Genomic DNA, 20274 nt, shown 5'->3' on the forward strand with positions numbered 1-20274 from the left:
TATTGCTAATGCCTCCTTATCAATTTAAGTTCGCTGCATTCGCTAGACAACGCCCCAGGAATAATAATGCGCGAATTGGAGCTTCCCGCGATATCCTCCAAATTGATGGCTCAACACTGCTCGAACTCCATACGGGGAGGCATCGCACGTCAAAATTAATGGCTTCCTCTCATCAAAATGAACCAATAAGACTTTCTGATGACAACAATCGCTTGACATCTCGGAATTCCTTCTCATGTTTACTTGTCCACTGCCACACTGCCCGCTTATCTAATAAACGGTGCAGTGGTTCACCATTGTGGCCTTATGCTTTAAGAATGAATGGTAAAAATTTAGCAATCCCAAAAATGCCTTGTAACTCTTGCTTTTGACTGTGGTGCTAGGGCATCCTGGATGGTCTTCACCTTTGCTGATGTCGGGTGGATTCCCCTTGCATCTACCATGTATCCTAAAAACTCTACTTATGCTTACTCTAAACATATTATTTTTTCGCTTTAACGCGCAAGAACTCCTACATCTGAGAAGCACTGCAGTAATTTTCCGCACTGTCATCAGTTCCTCCTCAGTTGCAATCTTACCATCAAGACATCAAAATATGGTATGACTCCCCGCAAGTTTCTTAATATTTCTTCCATCAAGCTCTGGAATATCCCAGGAGCTACGCTCACTCCAAATTGCAGCCACTCTTACTCCGAATGCCCCCCCGTGAGTCACTATCGCCTGGGCTTCTGCAGTGGCATCATCCACTTCCAGCTGCTGGCATGCCTGCGCTAGATCTAATTTTGCAAAAACCTTTCCGCCAATGTTGCTAACAACTGACTGACAATCCGGCACTGGCACGGATGTTTCTGCAATGCCTTGTTAATTGTGCACTTATAATCAGCAATAAATGCGCGACATCCCCTTATTGGCCTTCAGGGGGGTCACAATTGGAGTTTCCCATTTTGCATTTACCACTGGCTCCAATATTCCCTGTTCCAATAACCGATCTAGTTCTGCATCCACTTTAGAGCTAGCAAATGGAATACGCCGTGATTTTAGACGTATAGGGGGTACTTCAAAGGATCAAGATGCAATGATATAGGTGGACCCTTATACTGCCCCCCCAGTCCCTCAGCAAACACACACTCTTAAATTCTCCCACTCAGCACCTCCTTACAAATCAACTTGCTAACCTCATGAATTCCAGTAATTACAATTCTAACCTCCCAAACCAGTCCAACCCCCAATAGGCTCGGCCCCCGCCTTCCTTCCACTATTAACAATTTCAAACATCCATCAAACATATGATATTTCACATGGACATTACACATGCCAACCACAGGTACTCTATGTCCTTGATAATCTGTAAGCGGTAAGTCACAAGATTTAATGTCCAAATCATCCTGTGGGCAAAATGTTTTATAAGTGTCCCATGAAACAATGGAGAATGCTGACCCAGAATCCACTCCATCACACAAGGGACATCCTGGATCTTCGTACAGTCACCCCACAACTTTCACGCTGACGTGGCTTAATCGGTCAGCTGCAAAACACCATCACACTGCTCATGTGGGGGTTGGCCAGTCAAGCCAGCTACATGGGGACAGCAAGGTGCATCCACAGAGTGTGTAGCAGATGAGTCGGGAACATGTCTTCTTGGTCCCTTGACGCCTTTTTTTTTCTCTGCACACTCTCCCAATATGCCCCTTAACGCTTACAAGCAATAACAGAAAACATTGCGCCTCTTTAAATTTACACCTTTCTCATGGGGCCCACCACAACTCACACATTTCTCTGTTAACATCCTCCCCTGTTGTGGTGATCTTCCCACCTTCACTGCACCATGCTGGAGTCTCTGAGTTTCTCCCTTCCCCGGGTCTACAGTCCCACTCTCCGCTAGCTGTTTGTAATCTCTGTGGGCTCCTGGTTTGTCGCGACCTTGAGTAGAGGCTGCAGTAAGTTCAAAAAATTCAAGGCTTCTTGGTATGCCGTTTGAAAAAAAGTCAAGTCTGTCTTTGCCAGCAGCAGCAACTTTTGCATGCCTCTCTCAGGCCACACAGACCAGACGATCCCTTAACATTTCTTCCAAATTGGAGAAATTACATTGTTGTGCCAACCGTAGTAAGACTGCAACATAATCTGCAATGCTTTCAGTCCTCCTCCTGATCACGCTTTATAAAAAAACACTCGCGTCTAGCTTATTTCTGGACCGGTTGGGGAATGAAATGGTTCCTTAATGCAGTCAGTATCTCTACAAGCGGTGTTGCTGATAAGTCTCTTTACGCTTATCAATGCTGAGGCATGCAGGTCAAACACCCCTTCACCCACAGAGGCTCAAAACACGGCTCTTTTCCTTGCTGGATCTGTTATGCCATTTGCCCAGAAGATAAGAATTCCAATCGGGCCTCATAACTCCCTGCCACTTCAAAGGAAACTCCAAATTAAACTGTTCCAGCTGCCCTTGAAAAGCCATAATTTACTCACAGTCCTTGCTTCACAAAAACTTGCTAGACTCGTCATAAGTTTATCCTCGTCGCCAATATGTTATGTCTCAAAGAATCAGGAGTCGGAGGAACAAAACATGGTGCTTTATTTCAAAGCTGCTACTCACACATAGCCTAAAATCACTCTGCAGCTGTGCTCAATATAACACACCTACTGATTACCAATTCCAGTGCAACAGCTGCAGACTCTAAAAACAATACAGTACCTCACAATCAATACAATACATTACAAGACCTATCTTAGATTATAAAGGATCTTGGTCAAAAGTCAGAAATAAAAACACTAAATAATATAGATTAACTGTGCTAGGTCATTTTTAATTGACCCATGCTTTCTTGCTTAAATTATCTTAACTGAAGGTAGGCAGGAACTGTGATCCACAGGATGAATGCAGCCCACCAGTTATGTGTTATTTTTTCAGATGCTTACCAACCTCCCTTTCTTTTAATAAACTAGGAAGACAACAAGCCCTAAGCTATTAAGACGGTAAACCCTACACCTTATTTGTTTGTTTGCTTGTTTTTTCTTCTTCTAGGCTGTCCTTGCCCAAGCGGACTCAGGCAACTTACAAAGAATTCACAACATGATTAAACCTATAAAATTGACATACAATTTCAATGCAAAAACCTGCATCTTGGTTACATTAAAATTGAGGGTACATCAGTGAACCTCAGTACCCTGTACCTGATATCTTCATCAGTTATGTTGGAGGAGAGAAAAAGGAGTGGGAAGGTAGAAAAGAAGGTCTGCACAGTGGAAAACCATTATTGTACTTGCCCATGGGTGAAGCAGAACATCGCTATCTTATAGACCCTGTGAAATTGTTCTAAATTTTGCAGGGCCCTGGCCAGTGGTGTTGGGGGAGGGAATGGTGCCCAGGGCAAAATGGCAAAATATATTTTTACCAGTAGTTTTCACTTCTGTGCTGACCTCTGGGTCAGGTCCACAATAAAAATAATCCAAGGGTTTTTTTATATCACTGTGTCACATTTTCACTTATGTATACATAAAGTTGTTCCGTGTAGGTGAAATTGAGCAGGCAGTTCTGTATGTGGAAAAGACTACAGTCATCACAGATCAGTGTAAGATGGTCTTAAACTTTTAAACAGTGTAACATTGTCTTAAACTTTTAAACTTTTCTACTCTATTGAAATGAAAGGAGCACCAGTGAGCCTGAGGCCCACAGCAAACCACTGGACTAGAATGCATGAATACAGTTATTAATGTCATATCTATAGTAAAGTCTTCTACATTCTTCAGTTTAGGATTAAGAAGAAGAAGAAGAGTTTGGATTTATATCCCCCCTTTCTTTCCTGTAGGAGACTCAAATGGGTTTACAATCTCCTTGCCCTTCCCCCCTCACAACAAATACCCTGTGAGGTGGGTGGGGTTGAGAGAACTCCAAAAAGCTGTGACTAGCCCAAGGTTGCCCAGCTGGCATGTGTGGGAGTGTACAGGCTAATCTGAATTCCCCAGATAAGCCTCCACAACTCAAATGGCAGAGCTGGGAATCAAACCCGGTTCCTCCAGATCAGAGTGCACCTGCTCATAGCCACTGCTCTTAGCCACTACGCCACTGCTGCTCACATTAATGGTTACAGAAGAGGGATGAAATAGCAAGTTTGGCCCCCAACCTAAAGAAATTATTTAGAACATACATATAGAATTTATGCATGCATATATAAGTGTATACACACTGACTTCTTTAATCATGCATCCTTTAAAAAAAACCAAACAATTCCCAGTTGTGAACACTTATTGTGGGTTGGATCCAGCACAAAATTTCTGCTCATGTTGGAACACTTTCACAAACAGAAATCCAAGGAAAAAAGACTATGGTATGTGTTTGCACTAAGACAAATTTATTGTTTCCCCACTTGCATTTCTGCTTACACAAGATCACACTCAACCAATTTCTGGGCACTATGATATGTAGGGTGAATACACGATTCTGTACAAATGGAACTGTGCTGCTTACGTTTTCACTTGTACTTTGCTGGATCCAAGCCTGCGGCCCCTTCGGCACATGCAGAATAATGCACTTTTCATCCACTTTCACAATTGTTTGCAAGTGGATTTTGCTATTCCACTCAGCTTCAAAGTGAATTGAAAGTGGATTGAAAGTGCATTATGGAAGAAGCACAAAAAGAAACACATAACGAGCTCTAACTCACTGCTTACATTCTTAAATAAATAGGTAGTAATAGTTATAAGTGATATACTAGCATGTCGGGGTGGTGGTGTCTAACTATTCATAGACTTTGGGGTTCAGAGATTATGAAGTCTGGGTGCTAAAAGAGTCTTGCTTCTGATACTCCCTTTTAGGTATTGCCAAGATAACTACTTGCTTCATCTGCCATTGCTTCTGTACTTCTACATCCTGTGTTTGTTCCCATTCTGAATTGCAACAGTATATCTGAGCAAATGTGGCTCTAGGTGAGGCACAAACAACAAGAAGAATGTAAGCAGTCCCACTTTTCTTTCCTGTAAGGAGACTCAAGGTGGCTAACAAACTCCTTTCCCTTCATCTCCCCACAACAGATACCTTGTGAGGTAGGTGGGGCTGAGAGAGTTGTCAACAAACAGTGACTAGCCAAGGTTACCGAACAGGAATGTAGGAGTGAGGAAACAAATCTTGTTCACAGATGAGAATCCACTGCTCATGTGGAGGAGTGGGAAATCAATCCCAGCTCTCCATATTAGAGTCCATTTGCTGTTAACAATTGCAGCATACTGGCTCTCCAGATATGGCAGCAATATAAGTGGATACTTCTGGAATTTCAATCTGTTTTGTGGTGAGATTAGAAGTTTCAGTTGTGGGATTCAAAGTGATTCAACATGGAAAAATCTGATTTTTCCTTAAAGTTCTATGTACAACCCTAGATGTAGAAAGCATTAATTTGAACAGCACAAGTTAAAAACTTCAAGCAAATAGAAAAAATGTACGTGTGTATCCTTTCCAAATATTGCTTTGGTTTTCTAACTCCTCCCTCTTTGGAACAAAGATGCTGAATTGTGTTAAAATTCTGAAAACTCATTGATGTGCAGAAATGTAATTAAGCACTAGATGACATTTCTAAATTTTATGTGTCTGGCTGGATGATAAGGGCTGTCAAGCAAATCATTTTAACAGGTTTAGCTCTGTTATTACAGAAAAGCACCGAGACAGCATGTTTTCTTACCAGGGACTAGACATGAATAATAAAATTCTGTCTTCCCTTTTTATCTGGTTTTCTTTTCCGGTAAGGGAATGGCACCAGTTTTTAAGTCTCTGCGCTTCTAATTAAATGGCATGTCTAGTGTATTCTCTGTTTCATAATAAAATGTACAATAGGAAATGAACCAATATTATTATGCCATCTATGTTTTGCAGTACTACTTTTTTAAACTGTAATTGATCATTTTCAGTTTCCCATCTAGTCTAGACTAAAGAGGGATAAAGAAGTGAATATACTATCACTGAAAACACAATGCCTTTATCTTTTTTCTCTCTGTGCTATTTGAATAAGAATCTCACAGAAGCCTTAGTGGGAAAACTGCATTTAGCTTGCTGTTGTTACCCAGACAGAGCAAACTGATAGACACAGAAAATATATAGAGACAGAGGAAATTAATAGTGTTAGCTGGCTAACAGTTGACTAAAGTCCAAGAACACTGTAATCGTAGCATAGCTAGTTTGCAAAATTTCATTTTCATAAACCTTTCCCAGTTCAAGCCTTTCCTGATTTGCCTGTGGAGATCATAGATCTTGGGCTCAATTTCAAACCAACTCTGACAGCAGGAGACCTCGCAGAATTAACTTCAGTTTTCCACTACTGGTTCTGTGGTCAGTGAGGAAAATACTTGTGGGGTGGAGGGCTGGCTGGCATTGGCACAACAAACCTAGCACAAAATTGGAAGCAACATCATCATGTCCTGCCAGTGCTCAAGGATTTGACTAAAAGAGCTGGGCAAATCTTAGAATGTTAGACAATATGGTGATGTCACTTCCAATTTCATGTCATAAATGATGTGGCAAGTCACTCTGATGTCAGCACAACTGTTCTGACCCCTAAAGTCTCCTAGTGGTTTCCTAGCTCAAGCTGGCAAGCCCTATTCTGCATCATAATCCCAAAGAATTTTGGATGGCACCAGATATGGTTAATATGTAGCATAAAGACAACATTTATAGTGAAACTTTTATAGTGTATACTCTGCATACTGATGGAGGGGAGAGGAATCTCATATTCTGGCTTCATGTGTGGATTTCTATTCATTAAGTGAAAGATTCTGAACAGTCTTTTGCATGTAGACTCTTTAACATGATCAGGAAATTAGTTTAACTTTCTGTTGTATGCTCAGAAATCTGTTGTATGTTCAGAGAACAAAGAGTATGTGGATGTGACCCTCCATCACTGTGTTCTGTATAAACACATTTAATTGGACTATTAGCTTGGCACTTTGTACTGTATTGAAAGAGTGTCAATATATTAAAAACTCTCAAGTCTGGATTAAATGAAACCAATGTTTGTATTCTGTTAGTTTAGCTTGAGGAAACCTTAATTCTTTGCAGTGCCTCAGAGAAAGGCAGCACAGTAGAGACTTGTATGTTAGACAAAATGGGCCAGTAATCCACACAGAAGTGAAAAAACCTGACCAATTAGGGATGATCTCAGATGGAGAAATTTTATAGTAAGCAAAGCATAACTGAACTAGTGCCCTGTCTCTTTAAATCCTGCATCTCCCTCTTCAGAATAAAGCCAGATTGTATACAGATTTGTTTAACACACTCATTTTATATTGGACATTTAGTCTATCCCTTCCAAATGGTAGTTATTTTTTGTTCTTTTCAGTATTCTGTTTGATAAGAGGGAAACATCTGGAAAGGAACATTAATACAGCTGTGTGTTCCACAGTGAAATTTTGCTGCAGTAGCAACTGCAGTAGCAGCCTTCTATTAAAGGTTTTTAGTGTCATAAAACCTGACATCACTGCAGTGCCTAGGTCAGCAAGGGGTGGGTCAGATTCTGAGGCCCACTCCTCTTGTGAAATATTTTGTTTTCCTCACGCTACAAATTTCACATCACAGTAAAGTGGAAAATTGCAGCTTTATTATTTTATGGTGTTGGATGCTAAACTCTCACCAAGGTGCCAAGGGACAATTTCTCCACTCTGACCACACATACACACATACTCCCACTCTCGTTGCTAACAGCAAATCTGTGGACATCAAAATGATTTAAAAAAACTTTTACATGTCACAGATCTAGCAAGAAAAGGTTGTGCAACCATTGCAGTGGGCAGGGTCACATAAAAGTTTCTTACTGCACAGAAAAGCTGTCAGTCTGCTGAGAGCAGGTCAACCCAGTGCTTTTCAATGGGAGGTAGACAGATCTTTCAAGTGGCTAAGATTCTCATATTTGTGTCTTTGTAGTTATAAAGATAGCTCTGATTTTTTTAAAAAAGGAAACTATATTTCCGGACCAGCTGAGTACAACTATGTACTTTTGGGGCTGAAAAGGCACCCAGGATTGGATCCTGCAGAACAAATGTTCTGGGTTACCTTCAGCAAATGGTGACAGAGTCCAAATATGCCACCATTGGACTCTTGTCATATTTCATTAAATGAATAGTGGCAGAGTCCAAATGTGGTTAATATGCAACATAAAGACAACAAGTTTTATAATGAAATGTTTATAGTATATTCGGCATACTGTCAGAGGGGAGTGGAATCTCATATGCTGGCTTCATGTGTGGATTTCTATTCATTCTATTCATTAAGTAAAAGATTCTGAATGTGTCTTATGCATGTAGGCTCTTTTACATGATCAGGAAGTTAGTTCTCAGGTGCTTAACTTTGTTGTATGCTCAGAGATCAAAGAATGTGTGAATGTGAGTCTCCTTCACTGTGTTCTGTGTAAACACATCTGAATAGGGCAGGAAACAATCTCTGATACCTTTGCCGTCTGGAAAACACCCAGAAGCTGTCTCTTTTCAAGACATCCCCGGACGTCTTACTTTTGGTGTGCAGAGTAAAAAGAGGCAGTCAACTATTTTTAACACGTCCCACTTATTTTAAAAAGATGTCTTTTTTGTGTTGTGAGGAATGAACCATTGTGTTTTATCCTGGGAGATATTTCTGTGTTTGAATGCAGTCAGCTCAAATGCATTTTAACCCAGGATTGGAACTTGAACTGAGTCTGAGGCCCTTTCTGCACAACAAATGTATAGCGGGTTGCAGTTGGGAAGAAGTAACCCGCTTTCCTGTTTTTGTGTTCGCATGCATCTGTGCAGGCAGCAATTGGAAACACAGAGGCACATCTATTTTTTTTATTTACCTCCCACTGATGCATGGCTACACAGGCATGCACAAATGAACCCCCACAGCCATGCTGATGTCTCCTGATACCTTTGTGCTTGCATGGCTAGGCAGATGTAAGCTGGAATATTTTTTTTTAAAGGAAAGCACAGCCGAATAAAGTGCCTCCTGCCCGGCTGTTCACTCTCAAGCGACTGCAACCTGGGATTTTTAAAAAGTCTCACAGATAGTGTGATTTTCAAAAAAAACAGTTTGGGGTAAATAACATGGGGCAGACTCACTTTAGGGGCAGGATCTGTGTTAAGTTTCCCCTCCAAAATGGTTTTTTTTTACCATTCTTAACCCATGTTTATTGGCCTGTGCAGAAGGGGTCTGAGGCAGCCAATAGCATTTCTTCAGGTTTGGGGGAAAAATGCCCATTTCTTTAACTGAAAATGTTTCCACACAATGCCTTTTTATTTTCCATGGGGCAACACTGATTCATCATAGCATGGATCATTTGACATGACACAATTCTATACACAGTATTTTGAGATCAGTTTACCTTACAGGGAGGAGGAGGTGTAGGGTATTAACATTTAAAAACATGAAATAGAAACATCCAGTTCCTGGAAGAATCACGAATTACTGTTGGCTATCCCAAACACTCCTGAATGTTCAGACTTGTTTTAGCTGGAGAAGAGAGGAGTATTGAGATAAGACTAAGTTTAAAATGGATTGAAATCTTTATTCATAAAATTTGCTGGCTCAGTTTGTGCTAATAATGTATAAACTAACTTGTTTCCTAGGGGATAAAGGTCTTTGGAAGCAGCAATGTAAATAGAGAAAGCAGTAGCACACCCAACTGTAGCCATTCTTCTTTTCAATTGCTCTAAAATCTTCCTTCAGTTTACCATAATTTTTTTTCATATACACGCATGAGTTAATCCTGCAGTTAGTGTGACTGATAGGAAATTAAACATACAATGTTACAGTTCATTAGTGTCTACTTGCAATATGCAACACCCACTGGAGAGACCCACTTCAGTGTAATGGTCTGTTAGTGAAGCATGTTTCACTAGGCTCCCAGGCATTGGGGAATTCCTAAATCCTTAAAAGAAAATATTTTTAATACCCCACTTTTCATGACCCAAAGGCATCTCAAAGTGGTTTACAATCACAATCTCTTCATCTCCCCACAACAGACACCTTGTGAGGTAGGTGGGACGGAGAGAGTTCTGAAAGAATGATGACTGGCCTAAAGTCACCCAGCAGGCTTCATGTGAAAGAGAACCAAACCCAGTACTTTAGATTAGAATTTTAGGCTCATTCCGCACATGCAGAATAATGCACTTTCAAACTGCTTTCAGTGCTCTTTGAAGCTGTGCGGAATGGCAAAAACCACTTGCAAACAGTTGTGAAAGTGGTTTGAAAACACATTATTTTGCGTGTGCGGAAGGGGCCCAAGTGTGGTATAGATTTCTTGCAGTGCAATGCTAATCAAATAGAATTGGATGAAAGTATGAAACAATTTTAAAAATGCAATGAAAACATAGTTTTAAATATTGTCAGTAGCAAATAAAGGTAATTTGGATTTTTTTTTCTGCACACAGGTTGATCCATCATGCCGGAATTAACTGAAGGACATCACCATGCCACTGTAGCAGAGTGAATTCCAAGGATCTCGCCAATTCTGGTTCTTGGACAGTGTCCCCAGTATTAAACCAGGAACAGAGTCAAGGGATGGGCTTTAGTAGCAAGAACTCTTCTGCATTTTGTATCACTGGGATCTTTCCATGGTCAGGCTACTGAGACACATCTCACACTCTGACATTTTCTCTGCCTGAGCAATATTACTTTTTTATCTATTTTGCTTGGTCAGCTATTTCTCTTCTGTGTTTTTTTTGTCTTGTCTTGGCTACACTGATTTTCTGTCTGGGTGCAGAAGCCAGAAGCCTGCTAATGTTGATGTAAATCATGTCAAGGCCAATGGGACTCTTATGGCTGCCTTTGATCTTTACTCCAGTTTGTGTCATGTTGAATTCTAATTTCCTCCTCTGGATAACTGCTCTAGCAATACGGTTTACACTTATTGATGGACAAGCACAATACCCAGTTGTAACCACGAATTATGGCAAAATACGTGGTGTAAGAACACCCCTGCCCAATGAAATTCTTGGCCCTGTGGAGCAATACTTGGGAGTCCCTTATGCTTCTCCTCCAACTGGAGAGAGAAGATTCCAGCCCCCAGAACCTCCCTCGTCCTGGACCGGAGTGCGGAATGCTACACAATTTGCTCCTGTTTGCCCACAGTACTTGGATGAGAGGTCCCTGCTCAATGATATGCTGCCTGTTTGGTTTACTGCTAACTTGGATACTGTAGTGACATATGTTCAAGATCAAAATGAAGACTGCCTGTATCTGAACATCTATGTGCCAACTGAAGATGGTAAGTACATTATTTTGTCACAATCCTCAATCAGAATAGATGACCTTCCATAGATAATTTTATGTCAGATTTTTCTTTTAGTCTTGTTAGATGCAGATGTTGTATAAATAGTACCACATTCATCTGAATGCTGCTATGTAATAGGAGTACAATTCTGCTTTCAGGGAGTTGTCTTATTTATATTAATCACTATTGCAAAGATTATTTTCAGGGGAAAATCCTACAAACAAAAGAAAGGACTTTAGATAAACTGGTATATTGTGACATTTCTAATATTGCTGTACTGTATAACCCCTAAAAGACAAATATTTCTAGCCTATTTGATTTAGTACAAGAATTTTGAAATATTATTAATTTTGTGGAACTAGCTGCAGTTTCAGTTACTTTAGGAAATTAAACAATGTTTATTGTCCATGTCTGCAGCAAAAAAAGATTTCATGATATTTGAAATAGTCACCATTTTAATAATGCTGTACATCATCCTTCAGCCTAACTATTTTAAAATGACTTATCAATATTGCACAGTAACATCAATTGTTTCCAGAACAAATGTTCATTGACAACAGTTATCCTACAGAACACTTTGATATTTGTTCTACTAACATCCTCTTTCAGAGTCAGTAATTTTAAATAGCCTGTTTCTATAATATACTCCCCACAAGAGGCTAATTTCTTACTTGACAATAATTTCTTATTGGACAAATAATGTATTGGTTCTAGTCCGCAGAGTGATGAAGAATTTTACCAGGTAGCAATATTAGTAATCAGCTCAGCACAGATGATTTCAGTTTGCTTATAGTGGAAAATTGTACAGTTTGCTCACAGATGCATGACCTAAGTCTAGGTAAGATAGAAAAAAACAGTTTATTTTAAATAACAAAGGGCCGAACAGTGACACTTATATGTCATTTGATACTTATGTTATTTGTGTTAGATTTCATTTAGAGTCATGGATATGCCCAGTAGTGTGTGTGAATGCAGTCCATAGAAACTTCTCCAGAGACATAAATGTAAAAGGTAAAACTTACATTTATTCAATCATCTTCAGTTCACAACTTTGTTCCAAGAAAAAGGTAAATAGAAAGAACCCTAGTCTAAAGAGATTACTTTCCCTATGACAAGTGGGCACAACTAACGCGCCATCACGTGTGTGGAGGTGAGAGAATGCTGCAGTGGGAAAGGCCCACTGAGCAGGCCGCTACTGACCATGCACTCGGTTCAAAGGCTAGAGCAGAAGTGAAGCTAGCATGGGGAAGAAAGGAAGTTAGTGGGCGGTCTCCTGGCCCAGACAAGAAGGGCAAACAAGAGAGGCAACATCACAAAGTTAGAGTGGAGATATATAGCACCCCCCCCCAGCGTCCAGGCATGCAGAAGCTGCTTTTTTATTCCAACACTCCCTCCTCGACACTGCATGCTTTCCAGGTATACAACGTTCAGTTTGTCACGCTACTGTGGCTTTGGAACTTGTCTCTTTGGCAGTGGTTTGGTCAAGATGTCTGCCGTCATCATATCAGTAGGACAGTAGTGAAGTTTCACAGTTCCTTCTGCCTGTAAGAGTCTTACATATTGATCCTTAATCTTCCAATGTGTTTAGTAATGCGTGTACTATTCTTTTCTGAAAGAGAAAGAGCTATACAACTCCTTGGTTATCTTCTAGCATTTGTACAGGTAAAGGTTCATCAATACTACAAAAATCTTCTAACAACATTAAAAGCCATTGTAATTCTCCTTACATGCCCTGGTGAAACCGATACTCAATTCTTGACCAGTAGATGAGTGAGCAACAACACTTCTTGTTTACGGCTCTCCCAACTTACAGCACTTCCTCCATAGAAAAAAACACATAGCCACTGGTAGATCTTATGTAGGATCTGTTCTTTCTCCAGCCCACCTGTATCAGCATATCCCAATAGTGTGGGATCTTTTAGTTGCTGGAAGTTTCAGTTTAAAGTCTAAAAGTACCTCTTTGGGCATCTCTACACTACCTCGCTTAACAGCAGTCCAGTCTCTTTGTAGGTGGGTGTGCTAACCCTTCTTGGACAATATATACTTCACGGCTGTAGCAGCAAGTCAGGTCTATTGTCATTGTTAAGTACAAAAGCTTCTGCCTATTGCAGTCCTGTGGTAATCATTGCTTGCCAGGTAGCAAGTCATCAGGTAGTACTTTGGTTCCTCAGAAATCAGAACTCATTGGGGTAGGTGGTATTGGATTGACACCTTCCAGGTTCGTGACTCTGGTAGCAGTTCCAATATTTTCTGCTTCTGGCTAAGAAGATAGCTTCCATCTGGTTCCACGCCTCGATTTGGATCCCCAAGTAGAAGTTTTCGGCATCTCTAGGTGCTTGACTTCTACTTCCTTTGTTGAGTTGGGATTATAATCTCTACAGCACAGTCGGTTTCATTTTCATGGCAAATAATCAAGTCATCAACATAAGGTCAGGATAAATATCCATCTCCCATTTCTGTGCCTGCTATAAAGACAGGGGTCTGCATTGCCTTGTTTGAAGTCTTGACTTAGTAGCATCTTGGCTAGTTTATCTGACCAAGCTTTTAGCTGCTTTGTTTCGCTAATCCATAAAGTCCTTTCTGAAGCTTACAGACTAAATGGTTTATTCTTTTCATCTATGAACCCTGGTGGTTGCTTCATATAAAGCCTTCCTGTTCAATTTCGGGCCATGCAAAAACGCGGTTTTAACGCCCAAATGCTCAGTTTTCATGTTTTCTAGATGCAGCAATGCTTAAGAGCTATCTCTAATTGTAGAATATTTTACAACAGGTGCAAAAGTCTTGATCATAATCTTCATTCCATAGATCTGAGAGAACTCTTTAGCAACAAGTCTGGCCTTATATCTCTCAATCTGACCTTCTGCATCTTTAGTTTAGCTTTAAAAACCCATTTTACAACCGATCTTTACCCTTAGGTAGTTCTGTGGAGAGAGTCCATGTTTGGTTTTTATGTAGTGCAGCCATTTCTTTCCTTGTGCTGCCTCTTTCCACTTCTTTGTTTCTGGTTCAGACATACGCTGTAACTCCAGCCTACGAAGCTGGTTCATGCAGCATTTTACGCCTCTTTGGCGGTAGGTAGGTAGGTGCTCGTATTGAACTCCCTTGTTAGGTCAGCTGGCGAGCTCCTGAGGGCCAAAGGTCGGTCTGCCTCTCCCACAGTAGTCTCAGTGACTCCTCCTTGCCTCACCCTGTCAGGTCTGGGATTTCCAATCGCTGCCCCTTCATCAGGTTGAGCATTTGCTGGCATCTGCACGGTGATGTCATCCCAGGACTCTACGATGTAGGATCAGCTGGTCGCTTACCTTTTCATCTCCCTCTGAATTGGTCATCCATCGGCTGCGCAGGCTTGCCATCTCTGGGTCGCTCATCAAACTGCACAACTCTGCTTATAGTAATTTGGTTAGTTTCTGGATCAAAAATCCTGTATCTTTTACTTTCTGGAGAATAGCCCAAAAATATACCTGCTTGCGTAGTAGGGTCTAGCTTGGATCTCTTTTCTTTTGGTATGTGAGCAAAGGCTTTACATCCAAAGACTCTGATGTGTTCTACATTTGGTTTCCTGCCATGCCATAACTCATATGGAGTTGCTTCTGTGGCTTTGGTTGGCAATCTATTTTGTAGGTAAACTGCAGTCATTGCTGCCTCTCCCCAGTGCTTGCGGGGAAGGCCTGAATCAATGAGCATGCACTGAATCATGTCCATTATATAACGATTTCTTCTTTCAGAAATTCCATTTTGTTCTGGCGAATGGGCGACAGTAAGTCTGTGTTGGATCCCATGTTCCCTCAAGAAATTGTTTATAGATATGGAATTGTATTCACCTCCCATGTCCGTTTGAAAACACTTGGGTTTCCTATTAAACTTATTAGATACCATAGCAACATAGTCTCTTAATTTCTGTTCAGTCTGAGACTTTTCTTTTAGCAAATAACACACAGTGTATCTTGAGTAGTCATCAATAAAAGACAACAGATAGGTGTTATTACCAGTTGATGCTGGTTTGATTGGTCCACATAGATCAGAGTGAATTAAGTCAAGAGGCTGCTTAGAGCATCTTTGGCTTTGCTTTGGGAATGAAGGCCTAGTTCCCTTTCCTCTTAAACAACAATCACACAATTGGTTATCATTGGGACAGTCTTTTATAGAAATACCTGTTACCAAGTCCTTGCTTTTCAGCTTCAGGATGGCCTCTTTATCACGGTGGGCAAACCTCCTATGCCAGAGCTCCAAAGACTGCTGGGTAGAAGTTACCTTGGCTGTGCAGGCTTGTGGTTCCTCACAGTCCAGTTCAAAGACTCCATTTCTTAGGGTACCTGTGGAATATAGCTCACCATCGCGTGAGATAGTGCACACATTATTCTCAAAGTGAACAGCAAATCCTTTTTCTGATAGTGTGGGGACGCTGATCAGATTAGCCGCAAGGTCTGCAATGTACAGGACATTTTCAGCCACAATCTCAGTTCCATTACCATTCAGTTGGCAATGTAAAGTAACTTTGCCCTTTCCATTCACTGGAATCTGTTTTCCATTGGCTAAATACACATTGCATCCAGCATCTCTGTCTAATTCATTGAACAAAGCAACATCTGAAGCCATGTGCCTAGAAGCACCGCTATCAATAATCCAAGGCTTATATTTTTCATTAGTTTGTATCATGTGGGTTGTGCAAAAGTTGAACGGATTTTTAGGAGTAAAATCCCTTTGTCTGTGTGAATAAGCAGTGTGAGATGGCTTGCTGCCAGTCCCAGCATTCTTATTGCGTCGACACTCCCTCTGGAGGTGACCAGGTTTATTACACTTGAAACAGATGGGTGGGCTCTTCCTTTCCCCTGTGGGATTGGATTTTCTGTATCCAAATGATTTAGTTCCCGCCCCCTTGCCTCTGGCTTCTTGGGCAATGTAACTTGAGCCATTCTTCCCTTTGCTCTCAGAGAGATACTCTTGCTGCTTGCGAAATTCAGACCTAGTTAGTCCTAGAATTTCCTCAAATGTGCAGTCTTTGCCATTTACAGTAGACACAAAAGCTGAATATTTCTCAGGCAATGAGCTTAAAAGCAGTCCAATTTTCAGTTCTTCCTCCAGAACTGTGCCAGTGGTTGCTAACTTATCAATCAGATCCAGCAATTTCTCTATATGGCAATCAGCATCTCCATTTTCTTGTAATTTGATTGAAAATAGTTGTTTGAATAAACTCACTTTGCTATTTCTGTCTTGCTCTCCAAAGACCCTTTTTAATTCTTCTAGCATGTCTTTGGCAGAATCTTGTCCTTTAACATACACTAGTTGTGAGTTTGTGAGAGTACTAACAATTACATTCATGGCCTTTTCATCTGCTCTTTGCCATCTGGTCTCTTCATTTCCACTGTTTGGTTTTGGTGTAGTTAAAACAAAACCTATGCCCTCTTCCTTTACTTGGGATTGAATCCTGTAGAGCCATGAGTTAAAATTCAGGCTTGTAAGCTTCTCAAGAATTGCCTTGCGCTGAGCCATTTTTAATGCAAAAGGCTTTCTCTGCAATCTCAATTAGTCACACACACAAGAAAGAGGAAGCAAGCTTTCAGGCTATGCAACCTTTTGTTACTCGCTGGCCTGTTAGAGCCAGGTGAGCAAGAAAAAAAACACAAGAACCAAGGCAATGGCTGCTAAGCCATGCAAGGAAAAAAAATTTGCTCCAACTTTAAAACAACTTTAAAGCATCTGGGCTCCAAAAATAACCATCAATCTCTGCTACCATGTTAGATTTCGTTTAGAGTCATGGATATGCCCAGTAGTGTGTGTGAATGCAGTCCATAGAAACTTCTCCAGAGAAAAAAAATTAAAAGGTGAAACTTACATTTATTCAATCATCTTCAGTTCACAACTTTGTTCCAAGAAAAAAGGTAAATAGAAAGAACCCTAGTCTAAAGAGATTACTTTCCCTATGACAAGTGGGCACAACTAACGCGCCATCATGTGTGTGGAGGTGAGAGAATGCTGCAGTGGGAAAGGCCCACTGAGCAGGCTGCCATTGACCATGCACTCGGTTCAAAGGCTAGAGCAGAAGTGAAGCTAGCATGGGGAAGAAAGGAAGTTAGTGGGCGGTCTCCTGGCCCAGACAAGGAGGGCAAACAAGAGAGGCAACATCACAGTTAGAGTGAGATATATAGCACCCCCCAGTGTCCAGGCATGCAGAAGTCGCTTATTCCAACAATTTGAGCATCCAAACTATTGAAAGTTCAATTTTGGTCTTACACTGAGTCAGTTTCTTACTTTAGACTGAAAAATACTTGAAACTTAAATTCTTTCTCAGCCTTATCTTGTAACAGCCACTGGCCCATTCTTTCACAACCCTCAAGTCATCTGCACATTAAAGGTAAGGGTAGTCCCCTGTGCAAGCACCGAATGAATACTGACCCAGTAAGGTGTGGCGTGGTTTACCATTGTCTTCCCAAGTAATCTGCACTTTACCCTCAGCAAGTACTGGGTACTCATCAGAGGTGTATGGCCTATAGGGGCATGGGATCACCCATGTCCATGGGTGCATGCCTTTCTGTCACATGGGGAGATGTTGGGTGCCCCCTCCCCTTGTGACAAAATGGCATGGGCCCCAGCTGCAAGCTAATGAGCCCCACCCCTGGCTTGCAGAGAGGTGGGGGCATGGCTCAGTCTGAGCCCCAACCTCTGCCCCCGAATCCTGCCCCTGAATGCAGGCAGTGGGGGGCGCCTGGAGGAGGTGTTGCCTCTGGGCACCATTTCCCCTCGATACACTTCTGGTACTCATTTTATGGACCTCAGAAAGATGGAAGGCTAAGTCAACCTTGAGCCAGTTACCTGCCCCAACTTCCATTGGGACTGAACTCAGGTCATCAGCGAAAATAAAAACGTGTCTCAACCTGTTTCCAATCTACTTCTCTTTCTATTTGTTTATTTAGAATATTTTGGTACCACATCTTCAGAATTCTCTCAAGGTGGCTTAAGGTTAAAAAAAACACAGTATTGAAATGCAACAAGCATTGCACACACATAACAATTAGGCAATCTTTCTGCAGTTTTATAACATGTGAGAACTTTCATATGTGTAAAAATTTATGGATTTACATCACTATATGCGAGGGCTTCATGTGTTCATTTTCACAGTCCACTCACAGCTTCTTTTGATAAGGGAAAATCATGCTGTTAGGATATTCCCATACATGCACTGGAGCTTTTATGGAATTTTGGATTGGAACTGTTCTATCTACAGCAAGTATTTATTTGTCCTCTTAATGCTGCCGCTTTTATTTCAGTACACCTCAGCTTCAGGACAAATTCCCTCTTCTTATTCAGTCTGAAAGAATCTTGTGTTTGCAGTGTCATATTGCACTAAAGTGCAGTTATCCTGGCTGTTATGGAAACAAATTCTTGTAAGCATCTTGTGAGTGAAATATGATTAAAAAAAATCCCTACCCCAAAGAATAAAATACAGGGAATCATAAGTGCGTAAACAATTTCTTATTATGTTTTGTTTGCTGTGAGTTGATAGTTCATTCTTGATGGTGCTGAGCTACCTTAGTTTGCAATATAATTAGCAAAATCTGCTACAGCCTCATTCTAAAGCTTTCCACACTAATCCAGGTAACAGCAGTCTGGGCATGTAACAAAAGCATTTAACAACAGCTGTTAGGGGTTTTTCCCCAATATGGCTGTTTGTTCTAAATTAGAATGTTAGTACTAAAATTTGCTTCTCTTCATTAAGTACTCTTAATTAAGACCAGAATCTTACTCCTACCCCCATGAGTAAGACCTGAGTCTTATTCCTCCCCTCCCAATGAATGGCATTAATTGTTGGGATCTTTTCTGCTTGTACCAGCAGTCCCATGTAAACTTGGAAAAGTGGATTCTCATGGTGGTGGGAACCATTGACCAATAGCCATGAGGTTGTGTAATTGTAGCTGTGATGGAAAAGCTCTTCTTGTTCTGACTCTTCCATTAGTAGAGCTGCACTAATGGGAGAAAAAAACCAATTTCACCCTTTCTTCAGTGCATTTGTATGATCCTTGTGGATTTTTGTTCACATGGGTCCCATACCCATACAATAAACTTTTCCATGGTAAAATGGGACTGCTGTAGTATAGGAATACTTATAGATCACATGATCCAATGAATTATTTATCCAATCAATCAACAATGAGATCGTTGACAATATCAGTGGATCTGTTGGAGGCTTGAGCGTTTCTCCGAGCTATTCAGTCTAGGTTTTCTGTTAGAATTTGCTTCTTAAATCAATTAAGGCTCTGTTTATGATCAGCTGAGGCATATTCTATGCATTGGAAAAAAAGTTGCTTGCTACATATCTTTTGGGTATTTGACTGGTTTTTAAGGAATCCTTTCGCACTTTTAGCAAGTAACATTTGAAAAGCCAGGATTTATTGAGACAACTGTGAGAAAAGGTATTGTGGGGAAAGGAGATGATTCAGGTAATGTATACCAAGTAACAGATGGATAGTGCATTGAAGATGGGTAACTGTTTCGGTAGCATTTGGATCATATCAGAGTACTTGCACTGCAGGCTGATCCTTTTCCGGTTTCTGACATCACTCTTTTGGCTCAGAGCCTTCATTTATGGTCCTTCAATGACAATTCAACTTGTTCCTGAATCCAATTAGGTTAATTTGAAGAAACAGGAAGTAGTTTGGTTTTTAGTATCTCTTTATGTCTTCCCTCTTTCAAACAATATCCCAAAATAGCTGCACAACAATATATTTGCAAGAAATAGTTGGTGACATTCAACTGGAGTGATGGTTGACTTCGCACAGGGAAAATATAATGGGTGCAGTATGCTATACAACCTGGTTTTGTGGGGGGGGGATTGCACAGATCCTGCCCTCAAAATGAGCCTGCCCCATTTTATTTCCCCCCAAGTTGGGTTTTTTGAAAATCATTAAACCAGCAATCCTTTTGAAAATTTCCAGGTTGGAGTCACTGCTGTGTAAACGGCCAGGCAGGAGGCTCTTCATTTCCCTCCCTTCCACCACTCTTGACTACAGTCAGGGAGAATCCGCCTACCATTGCAGGGAGGTCCCCTTTTTTCTTTTAA

The 20274-nt window shown here is 40.9% G+C and overlaps 1 protein-coding gene across 4 annotated transcripts in view; it reads left to right on the forward strand.

Moving 5' to 3' along the window:
- NLGN4X (neuroligin 4 X-linked) overlaps nucleotides 1-20274 on the forward strand; it is a 230689-nt gene that overhangs the window by 49705 nt on the left and 160710 nt on the right. For all 4 annotated transcript variants that reach the window (XM_048492428.1, XM_048492427.1, XM_048492430.1 and 1 more), the window contains exon 2: nucleotides 10378-11213. In XM_048492428.1, coding sequence (XP_048348385.1) covers nucleotides 10742-11213 — 472 coding nt within the window. In that variant the 5' untranslated portion in view covers nucleotides 10378-10741. The remainder of the gene's footprint in view (nucleotides 1-10377; nucleotides 11214-20274) is intronic.

The sequence above is a fragment of the Sphaerodactylus townsendi genome, linkage group LG04 (assembly GCF_021028975.2).
Source record: "Sphaerodactylus townsendi isolate TG3544 linkage group LG04, MPM_Stown_v2.3, whole genome shotgun sequence".
NCBI classification, from domain to species: domain Eukaryota; kingdom Metazoa; phylum Chordata; class Lepidosauria; order Squamata; family Sphaerodactylidae; genus Sphaerodactylus; species Sphaerodactylus townsendi.